General features: G+C 43.1%; 1 protein-coding gene across 1 annotated transcript; it reads right to left on the minus strand.

Annotated features, from left to right (window-relative positions):
* Nucleotides 1–75: 75 nt before the first annotated feature.
* Nucleotides 76–13,716, minus strand: PLOD1 (procollagen-lysine,2-oxoglutarate 5-dioxygenase 1; the record flags this gene model as incomplete). The annotated part of the gene is made up of 18 exons (XM_026862932.1): nt 76–2,027; nt 2,286–2,411; nt 2,725–2,871; nt 3,260–3,364; nt 3,715–3,780; nt 4,059–4,172; nt 4,703–4,844; nt 5,654–5,779; nt 6,222–6,326; nt 7,001–7,122; nt 7,401–7,532; nt 7,637–7,738; nt 8,073–8,170; nt 9,269–9,332; nt 11,010–11,122; nt 11,576–11,739; nt 12,954–13,090; nt 13,600–13,716. Coding segments are annotated over 18 exons (2,136 nt in total), but the record flags the coding sequence as incomplete, so codon positions are not given.
* Between the last annotated feature and the right edge of the window lie 4,320 nt (nt 13,717–18,036).

Below are 18,036 nucleotides of genomic sequence, written 5' to 3' on the forward strand. Positions count from 1 at the left end.
GGCCCATGGGCGGCCGGCGGAGGGCGCGGTAGGCCGAGGGCACCCGCCGCGGGAATGAAACCAGCGAGGGCGGCACCGGGGGCGTAAGGGTTTATTTAATGCGAGCTCCCCTGGTTGAAACTGTACATCCCGTGAGACAGACTCGTCATTAATTCCAATCACCGTACTGGGCAGAGGAAAGTCACAACAAAGTAAGCGAAAAAAACCCCACAAAACCTGCTGAATAAATACATACACCTTTTCGACAGCTTCTCAACGATTGGCCTATCAAGTCCCTTCATTTGGTAACAGATAGTTCTAGATTTCACATAACAATATTTATTACTCTTTTGCTTTTCAAACCGATTGTCCCTGCCTGGATTTTTCTCCCTTGGGCACGCCTGAGTGTGTAGGCTTGAAACAGACCTAAAAAGCATGTGGAAAGCATCAGAAAAAGGTCTGTGTCACCTTCCCCAGGTCCATTCAAATTGCATAAAGTCCCCAGCCAGAATTCACACCTCTAAAGCTATTCTGCCTGCATTAATGTGACCCATCCTAGACGAAGGGGCTCTATACCTGACAGCAGAAGCTGGAGACACGGAGAGCTAAGATTTTTTTTTTTTTTTTTTTTTTGCAAGGACAGTCATGACGTGAATTTACTGCTTGTGAAACACACGGGTCTGGCTGAACCAGAGCATAATGGTGTCTGATAAGCAGAGCAGGTATCTCACAGGCAAAAAAGGTTTCTCCCCTTCCCTCTCTAACCATGGGCCATAGACAGATTTTTATACTATCAGCTCACCACAGTCTCTCAGCTCTTTCCAACCACTCATTTCTATCTTCAACCCCACTAGAAAACTGTCTGCAGTGGAGTGTTTTGGTTTGAAATCTCAAATAATAGAAACACTGATTAATAATTTCCTCTAAGTACCAGAGAACAGCTCTTTGATGGCCCATTCAACTTAGATGCAAAGAAAATTATCAAAGCAATCTCTGAGAACTGGAATGAGGCCAACAAAGACCAATGGGGCTTCTGGGTTGTTACCCAGAGACTGATTAGAGCTTTTGACAATTTTAACATGGGATAAAACAGAGACAATTCAACAGTGGAGCCCTCCTGACTGATCTATTTGTTCTCAGCCTTCCATGTCTTAAATTTTATCTACGCATACCAACATGGTTTGGGTATGCATGCTCCTTTTAACTGCAGTAATAGAAGACAGGGAAGCTATCTTTTATCTCTTCAGTCTAATCCCAGAGGTAAAGTATCATTAGTGGACCTTCATTTAGCTAAGTGGAAGCACCTATATTGCCACTGCTGCTACTCTGAACTTTGTGATATGCTTCCAAGGACTGCAAAGAGGTAAGGAATCAGATGATCTTCAGAGCTGCATGTGGTATGACATTTAACTTTTATGACTTGTGGAGTCAGCTCCCTGATTGGTTTATATTTGGAGTAGTATCCAGGAATCATTGTCTAATGTCCAGTCCTGTATATGCTGAATGATGAAAATGGGCTTCCAGCTACTTGGAGAGACAGCTTGTGACTTGCCTCCAAAAAGCTGGATTTCCAGTCCAAGAAAGCATTTTTGTAAAGCCAACCAACCAGTGAAAGTTCAAGTAAATCGCATTTCCAAGAAACAGCGGATGACGGGCAGAATCAAAAATGAAGGCACAAAATCTCCTTCCAAATTCTACAGCAATATTCCTAGATATTACCTGCAGTATCAGAGAGGGAGATCTTCCAGTAGTGGAGTCTTAAAATATTGTTAAAAACCAATATTCAAAGAGCTTTGATCAATGCCTTAGAAACTGTCAACAGCATTCCCTGTTTCCACTCAAAGTCAGCAGTGAGCAGGACCAGGGAAAGGTCCTTCCTGTGAAGCATGGCTCTAAGGGTCAAGAAAGGACACTGCGATATAACGGGTTCCTTTGGTAGTTGGAAGGCCTTCGTGATAGTGAGTCAGGCGTCCTGGATGCATCAGGGTCCACCCTTTCCGTGGAGCTCGAATGGAGCAATTGTAGCGCAGGAACCGGCAGCCTCCTCCCTGATGGAGACAAACCAGACACATCAGCTTGGTAAAAACACCTCAGCGAAAGGGTCTCTGCCTTCTCCTGGCAGCCCTTCTGAAAGGTGTTTGAGGGATCTCCTATGTTCTGATGCATTTAAAAATCTTTTTACCCAAGACCAGTCATTCATTGCAATCGTTAGTGTGAAGAAGCCAGATATGGATAAAGAAAGTTTTCCTCTGCCTGGACTGCTCAAGGGGCTGTACTCCATTCTTGACACACTTGCAAACACTTACCTCATAGTCTATTCCAACTCTGTTCAAAGCAATGTTAATGGTAAAGGTGGAAGCGTCATGATGGGGCATTAAAGAGGGCTGCTCGTCAGGTTTGTAGCGAACCACAAAGGCTAGCTCAAACTGAGTCTGCAGGAGAGAAGAACAAAGTGCACATCTGTTACAGGGCTATAGTAGTCCACGGCTACTGAGTTGCAGAGCTGAGCATAATAATTCAATTGCATCCCACTGCTAAGAGAGAAATGCAACAATAAGACAGGAGAATGTCACTGGGATATTGTCTATTTCCTGATGTGTATACTTATGTCATACTCCAGGGTCAGTTCCTCCACACTGGAAAATAGTATGCATATAGCTAGAGGATTCTAGTAGGCTTTTCACAAAGTTGCAACTGGAGGAGGTGTTGAGCTGACCGCAAGTTGTGATGCTAAGGTATACATACCTTGGTGTAGTATCCTGGGTACAGTTTCTCTGTGATGGGTGCAATATAGTCCAGAAGAAACTTATACCATTCTCTTTCAAAGCCAATTTGGTTCATGTGTATGTCAATAGTTGGGACATTCTCATACCCTCCTTGTATTCTGCTGTCCTGAAATAGCATCATGAAAATACCCGTAAGGATGGGAACCCTGCACTTGTTGGTTCTGGTAACTACAAATAAATATGATGTTTATTTATCAGAATTTCCAGGATGGAAAACTCATTTCAAACAATAATTAAAACCTAAGGTAAACAATATCACCATCGGAAGGGCTGAACACTGTAGCTTCAGGGGACACTAAAGTGGACTCAGAAAAACTAATTCAGATTTAAGAATACGTGCAAAATCACAGAGTTAATCAGGAACAAAAGTATTGCCTCCAGTTTTCTTGTTTAATTGTGGGATCTAATGCCTTCCTACAGGAGGCACTGCTGCCACCAAACATGCAAGGGTAATGGTATGACACAGAAATCAAAAAGCTCCTGCTTTTTCTTACCGTGTTGTCACCTGTGGACCACTGGCCATAATGTTCCATTTCTTCCACCAGCTCATCACAGGCAGTGTCAGTGAATATGGGGAACCAGTACACATCTGGGCAGGGCTGCAGGAAATAGACAGGTGAGAATAGCAGAAACAAGGACAGGTACTCAAGGCAAATGGAGTAAGACTAAACTGACTGTAGATCAAGTCAGTTTAAGTGGAAAGTAACTAACATACTGAGGATAGAAATTTGTCTTGTGATTTATGTGCCCCACTTCCATCAAAGAGAGCTGGAGATGTATTTCTAGAAGAATGATTTGACTCTAAAAATACTTTCAAGGTCATGTTTCCTCTGGAATTCAAAGACTATGAGGCTGAACTCCTTATTCCTGAGAATGACCACAGTGATGATACAAGCATTGTCCTGATGCTAATCTCCTATTCTGATGGATAAGAGTGATGTTTTCTTACCATTTCTACCAATTTCCCTTTCAGAGCTGCTGTGTAGTTTTCATGGATGTACTTTTCTCTCCAGTCCTGCAGTTAAAAGATAAGCAAACCGGTCATTTCTATGGGGCCTGGATAAAGAGGCAATGAAAGGTCAGACACTTGTACAGCAGTATTTCACAGGCTTTGAAGATGCAGATGTTATGAAACACATAAACACCCTCTTTTCAAATTCTGTGACTACATTCTTCACCCCACCTGAGAGACATCGTTATTACAAAGCCCTGGACCTTCCTTATTGGTGAAGCCAGTCATCAAGTCTTCACATGCCACATTGCTAAGCCTGCTGAGCATGCAGGTTCTCTCACCTCAGGATTGCTGAATATTTGCCAGAGGTCATTGTGGAGGTGAGTTGTCTGATAATTCTCCAGGGATAGTATGTGTCCAAACTGATGCCGGTTTGTCAGGTACATAAAGACTCCCTGCAGGACAGAGGGAAACAATCAAGCTTTGTTTCCAGGCCTCACATTTCTGTGAGCCACTAAGAAATACAAGCACTGGACAGTTCTTCACAGATGATGGCTCTGCCCAAGCTGTTCATTTACGCATTCTTTCTCCTGTGGGCCTCCAGTTTAATTCCCACCCTGGGTATGAGGAACTTTGAGAGGTTATAGTCAGAGACGGTAATTCTGTACCTCTTGTCAGCCAGGGTTGGAAGCAGAGGAGAGCAGCTGCCGTGAGATTAGGTTCTTCCTTCTTACCCTGTCAACCCCATTTAGAACACCCCAGAATAGGCACAAGAACAAAAATGTTATCCACATTTAGTGGTCGCTGGCTCTGTGTGGTTTCAGCAAAAAGAGAAATCCCACACTTTCCAAGCCTGCACAGTACTGAATAACGCCAGTTCATCCTGTCCCATGCCCCAGCAAAGCTGAATGCCTTGAAACTACTTAATCTTGTCACCTCCACCCTGGCACGCAGGTCTCCCCTGCCAGCCTCTCTCTCGACTGACCTGATTTCGAACGTTGTGGCAGAAAGCCATGTCAGCATCCAGCTTGCCACTGTGGAAGAGATCTCCCTGGTCAAGCTCTGACCGCAGAGCCTTGGCTTTAACCATGTAAACACTGCTGATGTAGGGAACGTTCCAAAGCCCGCTGAAACACAGGGGTAGGAGAGTAAGACTTGAAATACCACTAAGAGAGAAACTGCTGGAGCTGACAGGATGGCAGGCAGCACTGCAGCTTCAGCCAGGCTTGCCTAAATGAGCCAACTCAGAACAGTAGGGAAAAACCATACCAATAGGGATTGTCATTCCAGGCAAAATCACTCATATTGCCCAGAGCTTTTAAGCTGCACAAATGCTAGTCCACTGTGAAAGTAATTAATTGCTACCGTGTGTTTTTGCAAGGAAAATAATGGCTTGAATCTCTTCCCAGAGAGATCAACATTTTTTTTCAGCGATTTAAAAAAAATGAACCAGCCAAAATTGCATAAGCTGATTTCCAGCATTTATTGCACATATAATGGCCTAAAAAAAAGAAGGCCTCTCACGAATATGAATGAACCATCAACTGTATTTCGTTAATCTTTCATTCAAGGATCACCTGGTATTTTATGAAGATTAACTGATAAAGATTAAACAGCACTTTACAGGATTTTAAGGATCACACTAACTGTAATCCACAGGTGGAAAAACATGACATGAATAGGATGAAGTGATTTCAGCAGAGTCCCTATAAAACCCTATAAAAAAAAAAAATCTGCCCAAAGTATGTATCACATCTGCTCAGGGGAGAACATAGAGCAGCTTCCAAATGGGAGTACAGACTTCTTTTCCTTTTCTATACACAAAGGCAGTTGTGCTCTCTAGTTCTTTGACATTAGCTAGTTTGATGATAATGTGCTGCAGCAAGCTTTACATTTGAGGGATTATATCAGTAAGAAGCTTTCTCTGCATACTCACACCCTCCGCCTTTGAACAATATCCACATAATCTTCTGAGCGGGCATAGTATCCATCAGGGCTTAGCGCTCCCCAGAAATTCGACCACAGCTTCTCATGACGGCTTACCAGTGGGGCAATCACCAGCCTGTGAGCACAAAAGAAAAAGGAATTGCAGGACAGGATGTTACCACAGAAAGAAAAAGAAAAGATTTACAAACCACAGACTCTCCCCTGATTTCCAGGGTTGCTGCTTCTGTTGGAATAGCTTAACTCTGTTGGAATAAAATTCCACATAAGAAAGGGCAAATGTGGTCACAATCTCCTCTCCAACTGCACCCTGCAGCAGGTCTCTTAAAATCCAATTTGTTCTAGTGAATATATAAAGACAAAACCTAGGGATGATTTATATCCACTGCCTAAAATCCAGAGATTACAACTACAGTTAAAAAAGACTAAATAAGAGGTGTTTGCCTAAATTTCTACCTCTGACACAATTCTCCTAGGGCCACAACTCAGTGAGGAAAGAGCTCACTCTATTCTTCATGGGAAAGATGAGCAGTAAGGATTGCTCAGACCAAAGAACTCACTTGTTCTGCTCGATCAGGATCCTTAGAGTCTCTGTGTTCTTCAGAACTATCTCAGCATCCAGGCTAAAGTAATAGTCACAGTCAGGATCCTTTCTGCACAAATCCCTATAGCCAAAGAACAAGAGAAGTCACACCAAAATCCTCCTACAACAGAGCAAGACAAGGGACAGAACACCAGGAATTCCTTCACCTTGTAGTCTAAAGGTTTTCTTCTGGGTGCTCAGAAAAGCTCAGTTTAATGTAATAGTCCAGAGGCATAGCATAATATAAGCACACCAGATTCAGTATCCAATAGCAGGCACTGAGACACAGCCAAAATCACATTTAGCAAACTGTTTCCTCAGCTCAGACTGAAGAGGTTCCCATTTATCCAGACTTGAGCTCAAATTCACACCTCCTGATCACAGAGAGGAAGATACCCTGCCACTAGCTCTTAGTTTTACTACTCCACCCCTCCTCTTCAGAGATATAGGTGCATATTCTTTGCGATCTACAACTGGCATACAGACTGCTTGATGAGGGCAGGAGGTACAGGGCTATCCTTCTAACAGAGCAAAGGACTAGGGGGAACTTTGTTTTTGAAACTGGAGAAAGGGAGCTGGTATTGAAGCTGATTTTTTTCCCAATATATAATGGACATGGGGAGTTAATTCTAGGAAAATTGAAAGAAAAGGGTTACTGAAAGAAGAGAAGCATCCACTTGACAGTGATGATCCTCAGAAAAAACAGACTGCCTTAGCTTGGACACAGGCTGACTCTGCTATGGCCTCTTCACTTACATGCCCAAGTTACGTGCCTCAGCATTCTCCACCTCATCATCTGGTCCAATCACTTTGATGGCGAGATATTCTTTGCCATGGTCTTTAACAAAAGAGTCCACCTGCATCATGTGATGTTGCTCCTACGCCAAAGGAAAAATAAGGAATAACAGATAAGATGGGCTCATCCCAGGCTGCTCAGCCTCCTGTTGTTGAAAATGCCAAGCCAGATGAACAACACCTCTTCCCACTTCCACATCTGTACAGCTGGATGGAGCTATTTTATAGGTGTCATCGCAGATAAGCACTGGGATTGCAGAGCCTGGAAGTCCAGTCAGAGGTTGCAAAGGTGCCTGAGTACAGGAGGAAGTACACATTTTCCCCGCATTTGCTAAAACCATCACGGGACAACTTTACTTACATGGTTGTGAATGAAGAGCTGGATTCGTTGCTTTGGGTAATGAAGGTTACGAAGCCGCAAGAAAAACTGGGAGAGGAACGGGGTGGGCTGCTCGATGAAAATGCCTATCAGAATCATTGGCAATGCCTCATCCTACATTCAGTGAGAAGAAGAGAGAAGGGGTGGCTCATGTACCACATCAGACACATAAGATCCTATTGTAAGACCTGAAAGCACTGAATGGACATCAGCCCTACCTTAAACCCTGTGAGGCTTCGCAGACCTTCATCACACACAGTGCAGCCAGTCTCAAATGTCCATATTTGAGGAACGTAGTTTCCCAGGTAGTTCAGCTGCAGCTGCAAAAGGCAATTTGCCACGTTACGCATTAAAGGGCAGGGGAGTTTCTTTCCATTCACCCCAGTGCAAGATCATATCTCATCAGAACTTCATTTACCTTCTTCTTGGACTAAAGAATCTGAAAAGCGTGACTGCCTGAGGGCTCAATTATACGTTCATCTATGAACGAGACCCATCTTGCTGCTATGGACATGGACCACTTACTGTTTCTCAAATATAAATGCACACAGGAGAAGTCAGTATATAGGAAGACAGTAACCTGATACACTCAAGCCTCAAGGGTCACTTTGCAACAAATACATAACAAATTTTTCTCTCAGGATGCCCACTTACCTTGGTAGGTCCATTTCCATGAATCACCACAGGAAGTGTGTCATACAACAAGTTTCTTGCTCTCACTCGTGAGTTTTCAAACTTCAGAACTACCTCATCTGGAAATGACATTCCCATCATGTTATCAGGAGAAGGCTTTTATTGATAATTAGCAGCACAATGCCTCAATTCTAGTGAACAACTGCTGAAAGATGAAAGCATGAAGGTGGATAACTATGCACAAGTTTAAGAGCTACAGACCACATCCAGAAAGGAGAAAAAAAATGTTCAAAATGATCCTGTGAGGTAGCAGGAGGATGGCTGGGCAAATACACCTTCTACTGGGAACTGGCAGAGGCCACCCACACTGAAAGTGTCTTTCAAATCTGGCATTGACAAATTGTGCAGTGAGGAAGGCTATCGATGGCCAGGGAGGACTCAAGCCCTTCTCACCTAAGCATCCTAAGTACCTGCTGTCTCTCTTTTTCACCCCTGACAAAAGTCCACCCTGCTGGCACAGATATCCAAGATGTCTCAACCCAACCACACAAAATCCTTTGGAAAACAGACTAGTACAGGCCCAAACTCCAGTCTATCACTGCTATAATGAGCACAGAAGTCAAAACTACACTGTTGTTATAATCTTTTACCTGTCTGGAATAGAGACGGAGTAGTGCAAGACTATAAACTGAAAATATTAGGCAGTAGTGTCAGGAGAGTAAGTAAATCACTTTTGCCCAGGACTAGCAAAATCAATCAATCAGTGGGTCAAGTTAGAAGCCTGGTACGGTCAGTGAGTGCTCACAGGCAATGTCTGGCTGCATCTCACCTTCTGTGGCATTCCAGACAGTTCTGAAGCAGAAAGACAGGCAAGCCCTAGGCACCTTGTGTGTTGTTACTTGCACTGAAAGTCCCTCCCAGTTTCAACCCCCAAGGCTAATGCAATCCGACATGCTTGGAGATCAAAGTGGCAAGGAGGTGTACAATGGAAAACCTGACCTGCATTCCCCCCGCTGAAGAGGGAATTGCAAGGCAAACCTGGTTGGTTGCAGTGGAAAAGCAAATAAATCCCAGCAGCGTGGCAGAGACTTTTTAGTGAAGCTTATTCTGGAGGGACAGGAATTTCTGAAATTTAATCCCTTCAGCCATAACTTTATTTCTGCTGTCAGCATGCAGTTGCATTCCAAGGAGAAATGAGCTTCCTTCTTCCATCTCACCTAATGCTCCATTTAGGTTTTGGAAGATCCGGCTTCTTTGGTCTAGACTGATGTTGATACTTTCCTTTAAAAGAATGAGATAAATAACATTAATTAGAACACAAGTGGGCATCCATTCTTTACATGTGAGAGACCCTATGCTGAGCAAAGATCTATTACATTCCTATAATAATTTCCATATTCTCCAAGCTCTAAAGCCTAGAACACTCCCAGTTAATCCTCATTTCCACTTGATCTGGGTCAATTTGTCATTTTATAAAACAATATAAACATATTATATTAGGCAAAACCATGCAAATAAACATTTTAAAGCTGCTCTGTGTGTGCCAATAATAATACGCAGCATATTAATGAAGCACACTTGCAGCAGTGTCATATAAAACCCACGTATAATATGCAGGAGTGCCAAGATAGCAAAAACATCTGCTGTGAAGAGTTTCTTGCCATCTAGCCACAGGGCAAGCGTTACCCCAAGTGTTGCCCCAGGTACCAGTGTCAAACCAGAACACAGTAAGGGTGCAATCTTTGTTTTTATCCCCTGCTGCAAATGACACTCTGAATGGATTTTTGTCAGAGTAAAACCCTGCTTTGATTTAACAGAGTTCTGTGTCCCTCCAGGCATCCGTTAAGATTGATTACTGGAAAGGACAGCAGGGTGCTAACATCCGCTGTCTAAACGCCAAGTCAGTGGAATTACTCAGCCTTTGTGTGGCACAGGGCCAGAACTGCAGATGAGAACATTAAAGGAACTGTTCATGCTAAAATATCATGGGCCATATTCAGATTCGGGGAAGTAAAAAAGTGCACAGCTGTTCTGAATTTTTTACCAGCCCTGCTGGTGAAAAAGTGCAACTCCTCCTCTAATCAGTCTGAAAGCAGTTTGTGCTTGACTTTACCATTACAGATTGACTTCTTAGTTCTGCTGCATCTGTGGTGTCCCTCAGGGACAGAGTGCACTGTGTAATACAGAACTGTGCAGGGACAACGGAAGCAGAATCACCCCGTGGGCTGGATGATTTGGCCAGCACACCACATGGTGCTGGAATCACAGTGACGCTTCCAGGGTCCTTTCCAGGCTTCTGTATGATGTTACGTGGCATGCTACATAGGCTGACACACATTTTGTCAGCCAGGATCTGGAGGTGTTTGCTGAAGGCAGTGGGAGCCCCTTTGTTCCAGCAGGGCTACCCACTGTCCTGTGGCACCACAGCAGCTAAAAGGCTGAAAGGGACCAAGGTTCACAGTCTGCTCAGGCTTCATCTGCCCCTTTACCAAAAACATGCTTTGGTGCCAAGCTGGACATCTCTAAGTCAGCACTAAGCTCTGCAGGGAAGATATAAAGTCTGGGTTTCACATCCCCTGGGAGGAGGTCGGTTAGTTCTGCCACACTCAGTAGCTTTAAACGTCAGCACATACAGATACTGGTATGAGTTTCCAGTAAGACTTGTTTTAAGACATCTATCTTCCCAGCCACATTTTAAGCTTAAAGATAAAAATGGCTAATAACAGAACAAGGAGGTAGTGACTAAAATGCAAATTTTCAGAAGGGAAATGGGTAACTAGACATACTACTGGCCTTTTCCATCTAAGGATGCCAGAGCATCAATATAATTAAAAAATTATAAAAAATTAAGCATCAATACATTTGTGATGAACTTCTTTTACTGTCAACAGGGATACTGCACAAAGGATGAACAGCAATGCTTCTCCTCCTAATAAAAAAAAATCTAGCTACACCTACTCTTTTTTCTGGATCCAAGAAGACATTTGTATAAAAGAGCTGGTCACTGTCATCGTCCTGTCCTTTCCAGTCCTCCACAAGCTTCTTCAGGTTTGGAGCATAACCTATGAATCCTGTGGGAATAAGTATGAAGAGATGTTTCAACCCAGACAACCAAAAAAGGGAAGTATTCCTGTATACACACGCTCTCATTCCTTTCACACAAAGTCTCACTCCACCCTGCGTTGCTGCAGAGATGCTCCAGCTTTCAGCAAAGGCAATTCCCAACATGGAATGACACCAGGATCAAACCTGTAATCTTCAGCTTCAGAAAAGCTCAGATACCCACACCCTGAATGACAAGTCTCACTGAAAAGGGAGAAGGGATAGGGAGCAGGTTCCTATCCTCTACAGGCAATCCATAGCTATGTCCTTCAGGTAAAAGACAGGAGCACTGTTAGTCTTTCCATTACAGCCAGTTATGCACAGGGCTTCAGTTTGCACCATCTTTTATAAAGATGCTTTCCACACCTGGTCGCTTGCTACTTCTAAGAGGTTCTCAGCTGAAAGAAGATTCTGTGTCTTACCTCCAGAACCCAGGAAGCGCTTTCCATCTCGCACCTGAGGGTACTTGGCTTCCAGCTTTCTGTCAGGATAGATGTAGTTCTCTGCTGAGAAGACCACCTTGCTCTTGGCCTGTTTGAACTTTTTCAGAAGTTCTGTGGGACCCGAAGCAAAGAGTACATCATAGCTAAAGGACAGATAAGAAAGGGACAGAAAAGAACGAAGTCAGAAAAACATGTCAGCGTGAAAAGTTTCTAGAAACAGCTAATTCTTTAGGAATCCCTTTCATTTAATTCTGCTTCACAGTATGACATTTTTTTGTCATAATTATAGCTAATTAAAGTGCAATCTTATTCATAGAGTGGAAGGTGTTACTTTTCACTGCAGAAGATTCCACACTGGCTTGGGGCAACTGACACCCGTTCTTAGTTTTACAAAGTTTTCACTGATTATAAAAACAAATCTTCCAAGCTGCAAAACCTTGCTTTTCCCCCATTTGTAACTGTGAAGCCCTGGTGTCCTCACTATTTGTAACAACTCTATTGGAGGAAGAATTACTCTGCCATTCCTTTCTAGATTAAAAAAAACCTACAGGTCATGCTTTTTACATCTTTTTGGCATCCTGCCACTCTCCACTGAGCTCTCTGCAAATCTTCAGGAGGAACTTATACTGGACATCAGTTACTGGATGATGCACTGCAGCTGCTGTCTCTTCAGTACTGGGTAGAACTGACTAATTCCCAGTCAACACTCCCAGAATAAGACCTGCATTTTCTTCAAGAGGATTTGCATACTTCAGACTCATTCCGGTGAGTAAAAAGTTGCTTATTCCAGAGATAATTCACTCCCAACTTCTCTAAACACATGTAGACACTCAGAGCTGCAAAAGATGATCTCCCTGCCATGGGAGCTAGAGGCAGATAAGAGGGATCCCAGCCCTGCCTGTTACTGGGCATATGAAAAGACACTGAGACTCCAAACCATCCTTTTCCCTCTTCACATTTCTCTGGCAGACTAATTCTTGGCTCTCAGGATTGTGTTGCAGGCTGCCTCACCTTATAAAACAAATAATTCTGGTAAGAAAGGCCTGCCTAGATCCACAGAAATTGTCTGCTCATTCTCTGCAGATAGGGGCAGCCAAATTCCACTCTGGCAGAAACAGGTATAATGCTATCAACTTTATGCAAAAGTTGGAATCAGCCTATTCTGATCAGACCTTTCCAGCTGCCACGGATGCAGCTCAGGCAACTGCAGAGAATTCAAGGATTTAAAAACAGAGGAGGTCTGGACACACCTTCCAAAAATCATTTCTTAATTAATTTCAGTTAATTTCCTCTTAGTAAGAACCTGTTCAATCACCCTTATGATTCAGTTCATGGCAAATACTTTCCAACCCTTTACCTTTCTACAAAAAGGATGATCAAGTCTTCCTTATCCGCATACTGCTTCAAAGCTGATTTCAAGAGACGGACCTTCTGCCCACCTCCTGCTGGCTTCTTGTCATCTCCACCCTTCCATTCCTCATCCAGCCCCAGCACCTAAAGAACGACAGGCACAGGGTCTACTGAACATGTCACTTGCCCAGCAAGACTCACAGGAAAGAACCAGAACCCACAACTTTACTGGTCCTGATAATTCCCTGTGCAAATCACAACCAAAAAACCAGCATCAGGACAGATGGATTAGGTATATAAGGCAGCCTTTGAACCATTCTCTGGGATGGACAGTCCAAGCAACATGTAGCACAGTAACAAAGCACTCTCAGCAACAGGGACAGGAGCACACTCTGTACTGTGTGTTCTGGCAATGCAATGGAAAAGTGCCATGGGGCTCCCCTGAGCAGGAGTTGTGGTTTTCATCTCAAGCCAACACTCAGAATGGAATAAAAGACTGCTGCAGAAATGCCCCAGTCACAGTATTTTTCAGCTAGCTGAGAAGGTGTGTCCTCTCTTTTAACTTTTATTTAAGCACTTTGTGGACAGGTCTTAACCATTTCACACTTCAAAATTCCCTCTGACCAACCACCACTGGGGCTGCTAGCCATCACCTGGACTTTGTAGTTGAAGAATCGGGCTGATCTTCTAAAGCGCTGGAATCCCTCAGTCTGCTTGGTGGCAACAGTAAGGACCAGCAGGTTTTCTGCATATAGGAGAAAGCGGAGACACAGTCAGCTTGCGTTGTTTTCAATAAACAGCTGCTCCAAACCTAACAAAGAGGCTTTACTATCAGACACTGAGCCAAGGTAGGGATCGATAGTCTTAAAGATTCTTGACAGATTTGACAAATGGAAGTCAAAATCCAACCGCTGAGAAGCGGGGTGACTTTCCTCAGTACATTCTTTAAGTTGATTATGAATCCAGCAATAGAATCCAGGAGTCCCAAATTTTGGGCAGTCAGTCACTGCTGTTCATGGACACAGGTTACATCTGTTCTATGTGACACTGACAGACGTCCAGGTTCCTTTTAAATCAGGCAAGGGAGACAGTCTACCTGTGGAGCTACCATATCCTGCTGAGAACAGAACAGCTTGCTTACACCTCTCTGCACTCTACAGTGTTAAGCAATATAGGTGTTCTCACTGCCCACAAAGCTTCAACCTCAAGAAGAAAACCTGCTTCAAATGCTACTTGTTTGCTGCCTGGATTTTCTTGGCCCCAACTCATCAAAGATTTGTAGACAGAGGAGAAGAAAGTGTGGATGTAGCCAGTGTTTTACTGGAGGAACTAACTATCACAGGGGACAGAACATGGCAAAGATGCTCTCAAATTTCAGCACTTGATTGAAGAATGCAAAACTAATTGCAGCACAAGCAAGACTGTTCCTTTGCAGTGGAGATTAGAACTTGGTCCTGGGTATAAAATGAGAGATTATGTAAAGACACAATTTAATTGCCTGAGTTATGAGCTAGAAAAAGAGAATATAATGTATTAACTGGGGGTTTTTTTTTGCCCTGCTATTACAAGCTATATTTCTCTCGCATATGAGTATGAAGGAAATTAAACTTGAAGATAAAAAATAGAACTACTACAAAATGCCCATTTGGAAGTCATCCATTTAGTGCAATTAGCTTCCTGTTCCCCACAGAGTTGCCTTTTTGTTACTCAGCATTGACTGGGTATAGGGAAGACCAAAATTAGGCTGAATGTTATTATTCACTCTCCACAGCTGCTCCAATTTTCTACTGCATTCCTGAGGTGTCTTCCAGATTTTTTCATACATACACAATGCAAATTTAATTCTGACATAACTTTCATTTACATTCTCCTTCCAAACTTTCTTTTCATTTCCAATCCCTTAAAAATGACAAAGCTAAATCCTGAAGCTCTTTTTCAGAAGTTCCTCTGTAGTACCACTAGAATAGGATTTTTATATAAAAGCTCTAGCTTCTTCATTGTGATGATTAAATGCTATACTTCATCTTACACTTCTGCTTAAGTAGGAATTTGTATAGGCTCTGGCAACAGTGTCTAAATATGAATACTGGCCATCTGATTTGAACATCAGAAAATACCAGGAAAAACTGAAAGCACATTTTCTTGGCTTGAACAGGCTTCTTTTGGAATAATGATTTTTTTTTTTCAATGGATGTACCAGATGCACCTTCCTAGGGTACCCAAACCGATATTCTCTCTTAGAGAGGACAGATCTAGGAGCCAAAGTCCTAGATAGACCTGACAAAGGCAGCAAATGTGATAAGTAAGTGTAAGACTCCAACTTAGGAAGAAAGAAAATGTTCCCAAGGAAATTCCTAAAATCCTTTACCTGCATCAGAATAAAAAGAGAGATTGAGAACAGTTAATTGAAGGTCAGTTCTAATTGTATTTTGTTAGACATTTAGACAGACAAAGGGAGTGATAAATAAAAGAACACAAATGCTGCATTTGTGCAGTTTTTAAAGGCAGATTCTTACACATATGAAGTGCATTCCTAATCCAGCCCCTCCAGCACACTCCAGGTCCCTGTGTCCTGTCCAGTCAAAGGGTACAAATAAAGAGCAAAATATGTATTTCCTCAGGGAATATGTTAAAGCCATATGTTAAAGTTCCTAGCCGCACAATGGCATGCAGAAAACCATGGTGGCTTTAGTATATAGCTCTAAGCTCATGGTTTCTCAGAGGGTGAAGATCATCCTGTCAGAGAAAAGGAGGGCAAATGTGGGCTTGCCAGAAAGGAATGTAAAGACAAACATCAAATTCTAGTACCTGAAAGACAGGAGAAAAGCATATGATAATGATAAGAGAAGGAAAGAAAGAAATGAGCCTGACTGCTCTGCAGTTATTTCAGCCTGAATTCTCAGGCATCTCACATTAAATAGACCACCAATTCATTCTCATGCCACCACCTACCTGAAGAAGGCAACAAACTGTTTATGATACGACTGCCAGAAGTCTGCTGGACAAGATGGGAGAGCTCAAGGCTCACAGGGGTGAACAGGAAGCGGTGTCCTATTTCTAAGACAGAAAAGGTTTCACTGTGCAGCGTGTGAACGCACTGGAGCATGGAAAAGCCAGCACAGAGACAATTAATCTCCCCAGCAGAATTTCAAGTTAGAGATTTCCTTCTCATTACTGGTCTGTGGGGGTAGGACTCTAAGAGGCATTAAATTCAGGTTTTTTTCTGAGAAGTCTGCAGTAGCAAGAGCTTTCCATCCCAAGAGACATTCCTTCAGTCCAGTACTAGAGGCTTGTGCTGAGCTATGCTGCCTCTGCTCCTTCTCCTTTAACCCTTTTTTCTCTTTCTCAAAGATTTTGCTGAACACTGGTGCAGCTGATGCTAGGTATTTCTAGAGACAGAGCAGTAAACCCTTTTAGTTTCAGTATCATATGCAGGCATTTTAAAACCTCCAGAAGCAGATTTATGCTTCCCTATTTTCCATGTCACAGTTACTTTCTATAGGCAGAAATCATAGCCTATTCTGTTAAGCTGGGCCTCCTGGGCCCAGAGACTCCTTGGGACATGCTGACAATTAGGCATCATATAAATACATTTAATAATCGTATGGGTGCAAAATATGAACACTGTTGTTAACGAAGCAAGCACCGGACTAGGAACGAGGAGACCTGGACCATACTGCTAGCTCTGCTATGCAGCAAGGAGTCAATCTGCCTCTGTTTTTCCATCTGTAGAATGGTAATAGAGGACATTCACCACTTTTGTGAGGGTTTTGGAGCACTACAGATGAAAAGGATCCTGTAGGGACAAAGCACTGGAACAGGGACTCTGATACCAACATCACGGTGAAATGACTGGGCAGACTTCTGAGTTTTTACAAAGTGTAAAAATCAGTGACAAGATGAGTTCAGTAACAAAAAATTTATTTACTTCTGCTCTGACTCTACAGGGAAAGCACAGCTGCAGCTGCATTTTAGGACAAGGAATGAATTTATCCCTAGGTTGTGCTTTGGGAAATCTTACTGTGCCACTTCCTGTTAAGATAGCATGTAAGAGAATACCATGAATACAGGGATCAAACAGAAAAAAAATCGGTGCAGGGTAATACAATCTCTGTAATAAATTTACATTTATGAAAATTTTCTTTTAACTAACTTTTAATTAACTACAAATAGCTATGCTTAGAGCTTTTGCACAGATCTAAAAGAACACAGGAGAGAGAAGATAGGTATCGTTATTCTCGTATTACTCTGTGGAAGCAGAGGCACAGAAAAGGTAAGGCATTTTTTCTTCGAGCCATGCCAGAAGTGACGGATTCAGAAAACAGTTAATTCTAAATCCCCCTTCCTAACCAACACACTCCATTCCTTTTTCCCAGCACTCAATTTTATATCTCTAGTGCGCTTTAACACCTTACCAAAACCATGGAAAATTGGGGGGTGTAAGGAAGGCAGGATAGCACAGAGAGATTATTTTCTTCATTTGCCTGTTATCCTAAATGCTGAAACTAATTCGATTTAGTTATGCCACTACAGCTAAAGAACTCCCAACACTCCCATGGATAAACATTAGCTGTATTATTAAGAAATATATATAGTAAAGGTAATTATACCAGAATCACGTATTGTGAAGGGAAAAATTCTAGGTAACAAGATGAAATCTCCTCTTAATTGCCACTTCTCTAATGAAGACAATTATCCAAACTTCTCTGTAGAGTGACAGTGTGAGAACCTCTTTGTCAGCCTGCAGTCGTTCTGTAGCGGCCCCAATCCTCTACTGTTCTACCAACTACTCCTCAGAGCATCTACTAACAGTTTACGCGGGGACAGAGCGATGTTGTTTGAGGAGCATCCTGGCTCTCAGGTCACTGCGTGGCCCGTCTGGGATCAAACGCTCGCTGTTACCTAATTCCTGAACTGTCTAAGTTCAGAAGCAGGAAGGGCTGACCCAGGTGGGGCGCAACCCAAGGGAGTGCGAGGACTCCACTGGGATGAAATGGTGTCCGGGGCTCTCCTCGCACCCCTCGGAGCTGCCCGTGCGGGAACTGAGGCGCTGAGGGGGCATGTGCCGAGGACCCCCGCCGGCGCGGGAG

This window comes from Athene cunicularia, assembly GCF_003259725.1.
Source record: "Athene cunicularia isolate RWA chromosome 21 unlocalized genomic scaffold, athCun1 chr21_part1, whole genome shotgun sequence".
NCBI classification, from domain to species: domain Eukaryota; kingdom Metazoa; phylum Chordata; class Aves; order Strigiformes; family Strigidae; genus Athene; species Athene cunicularia.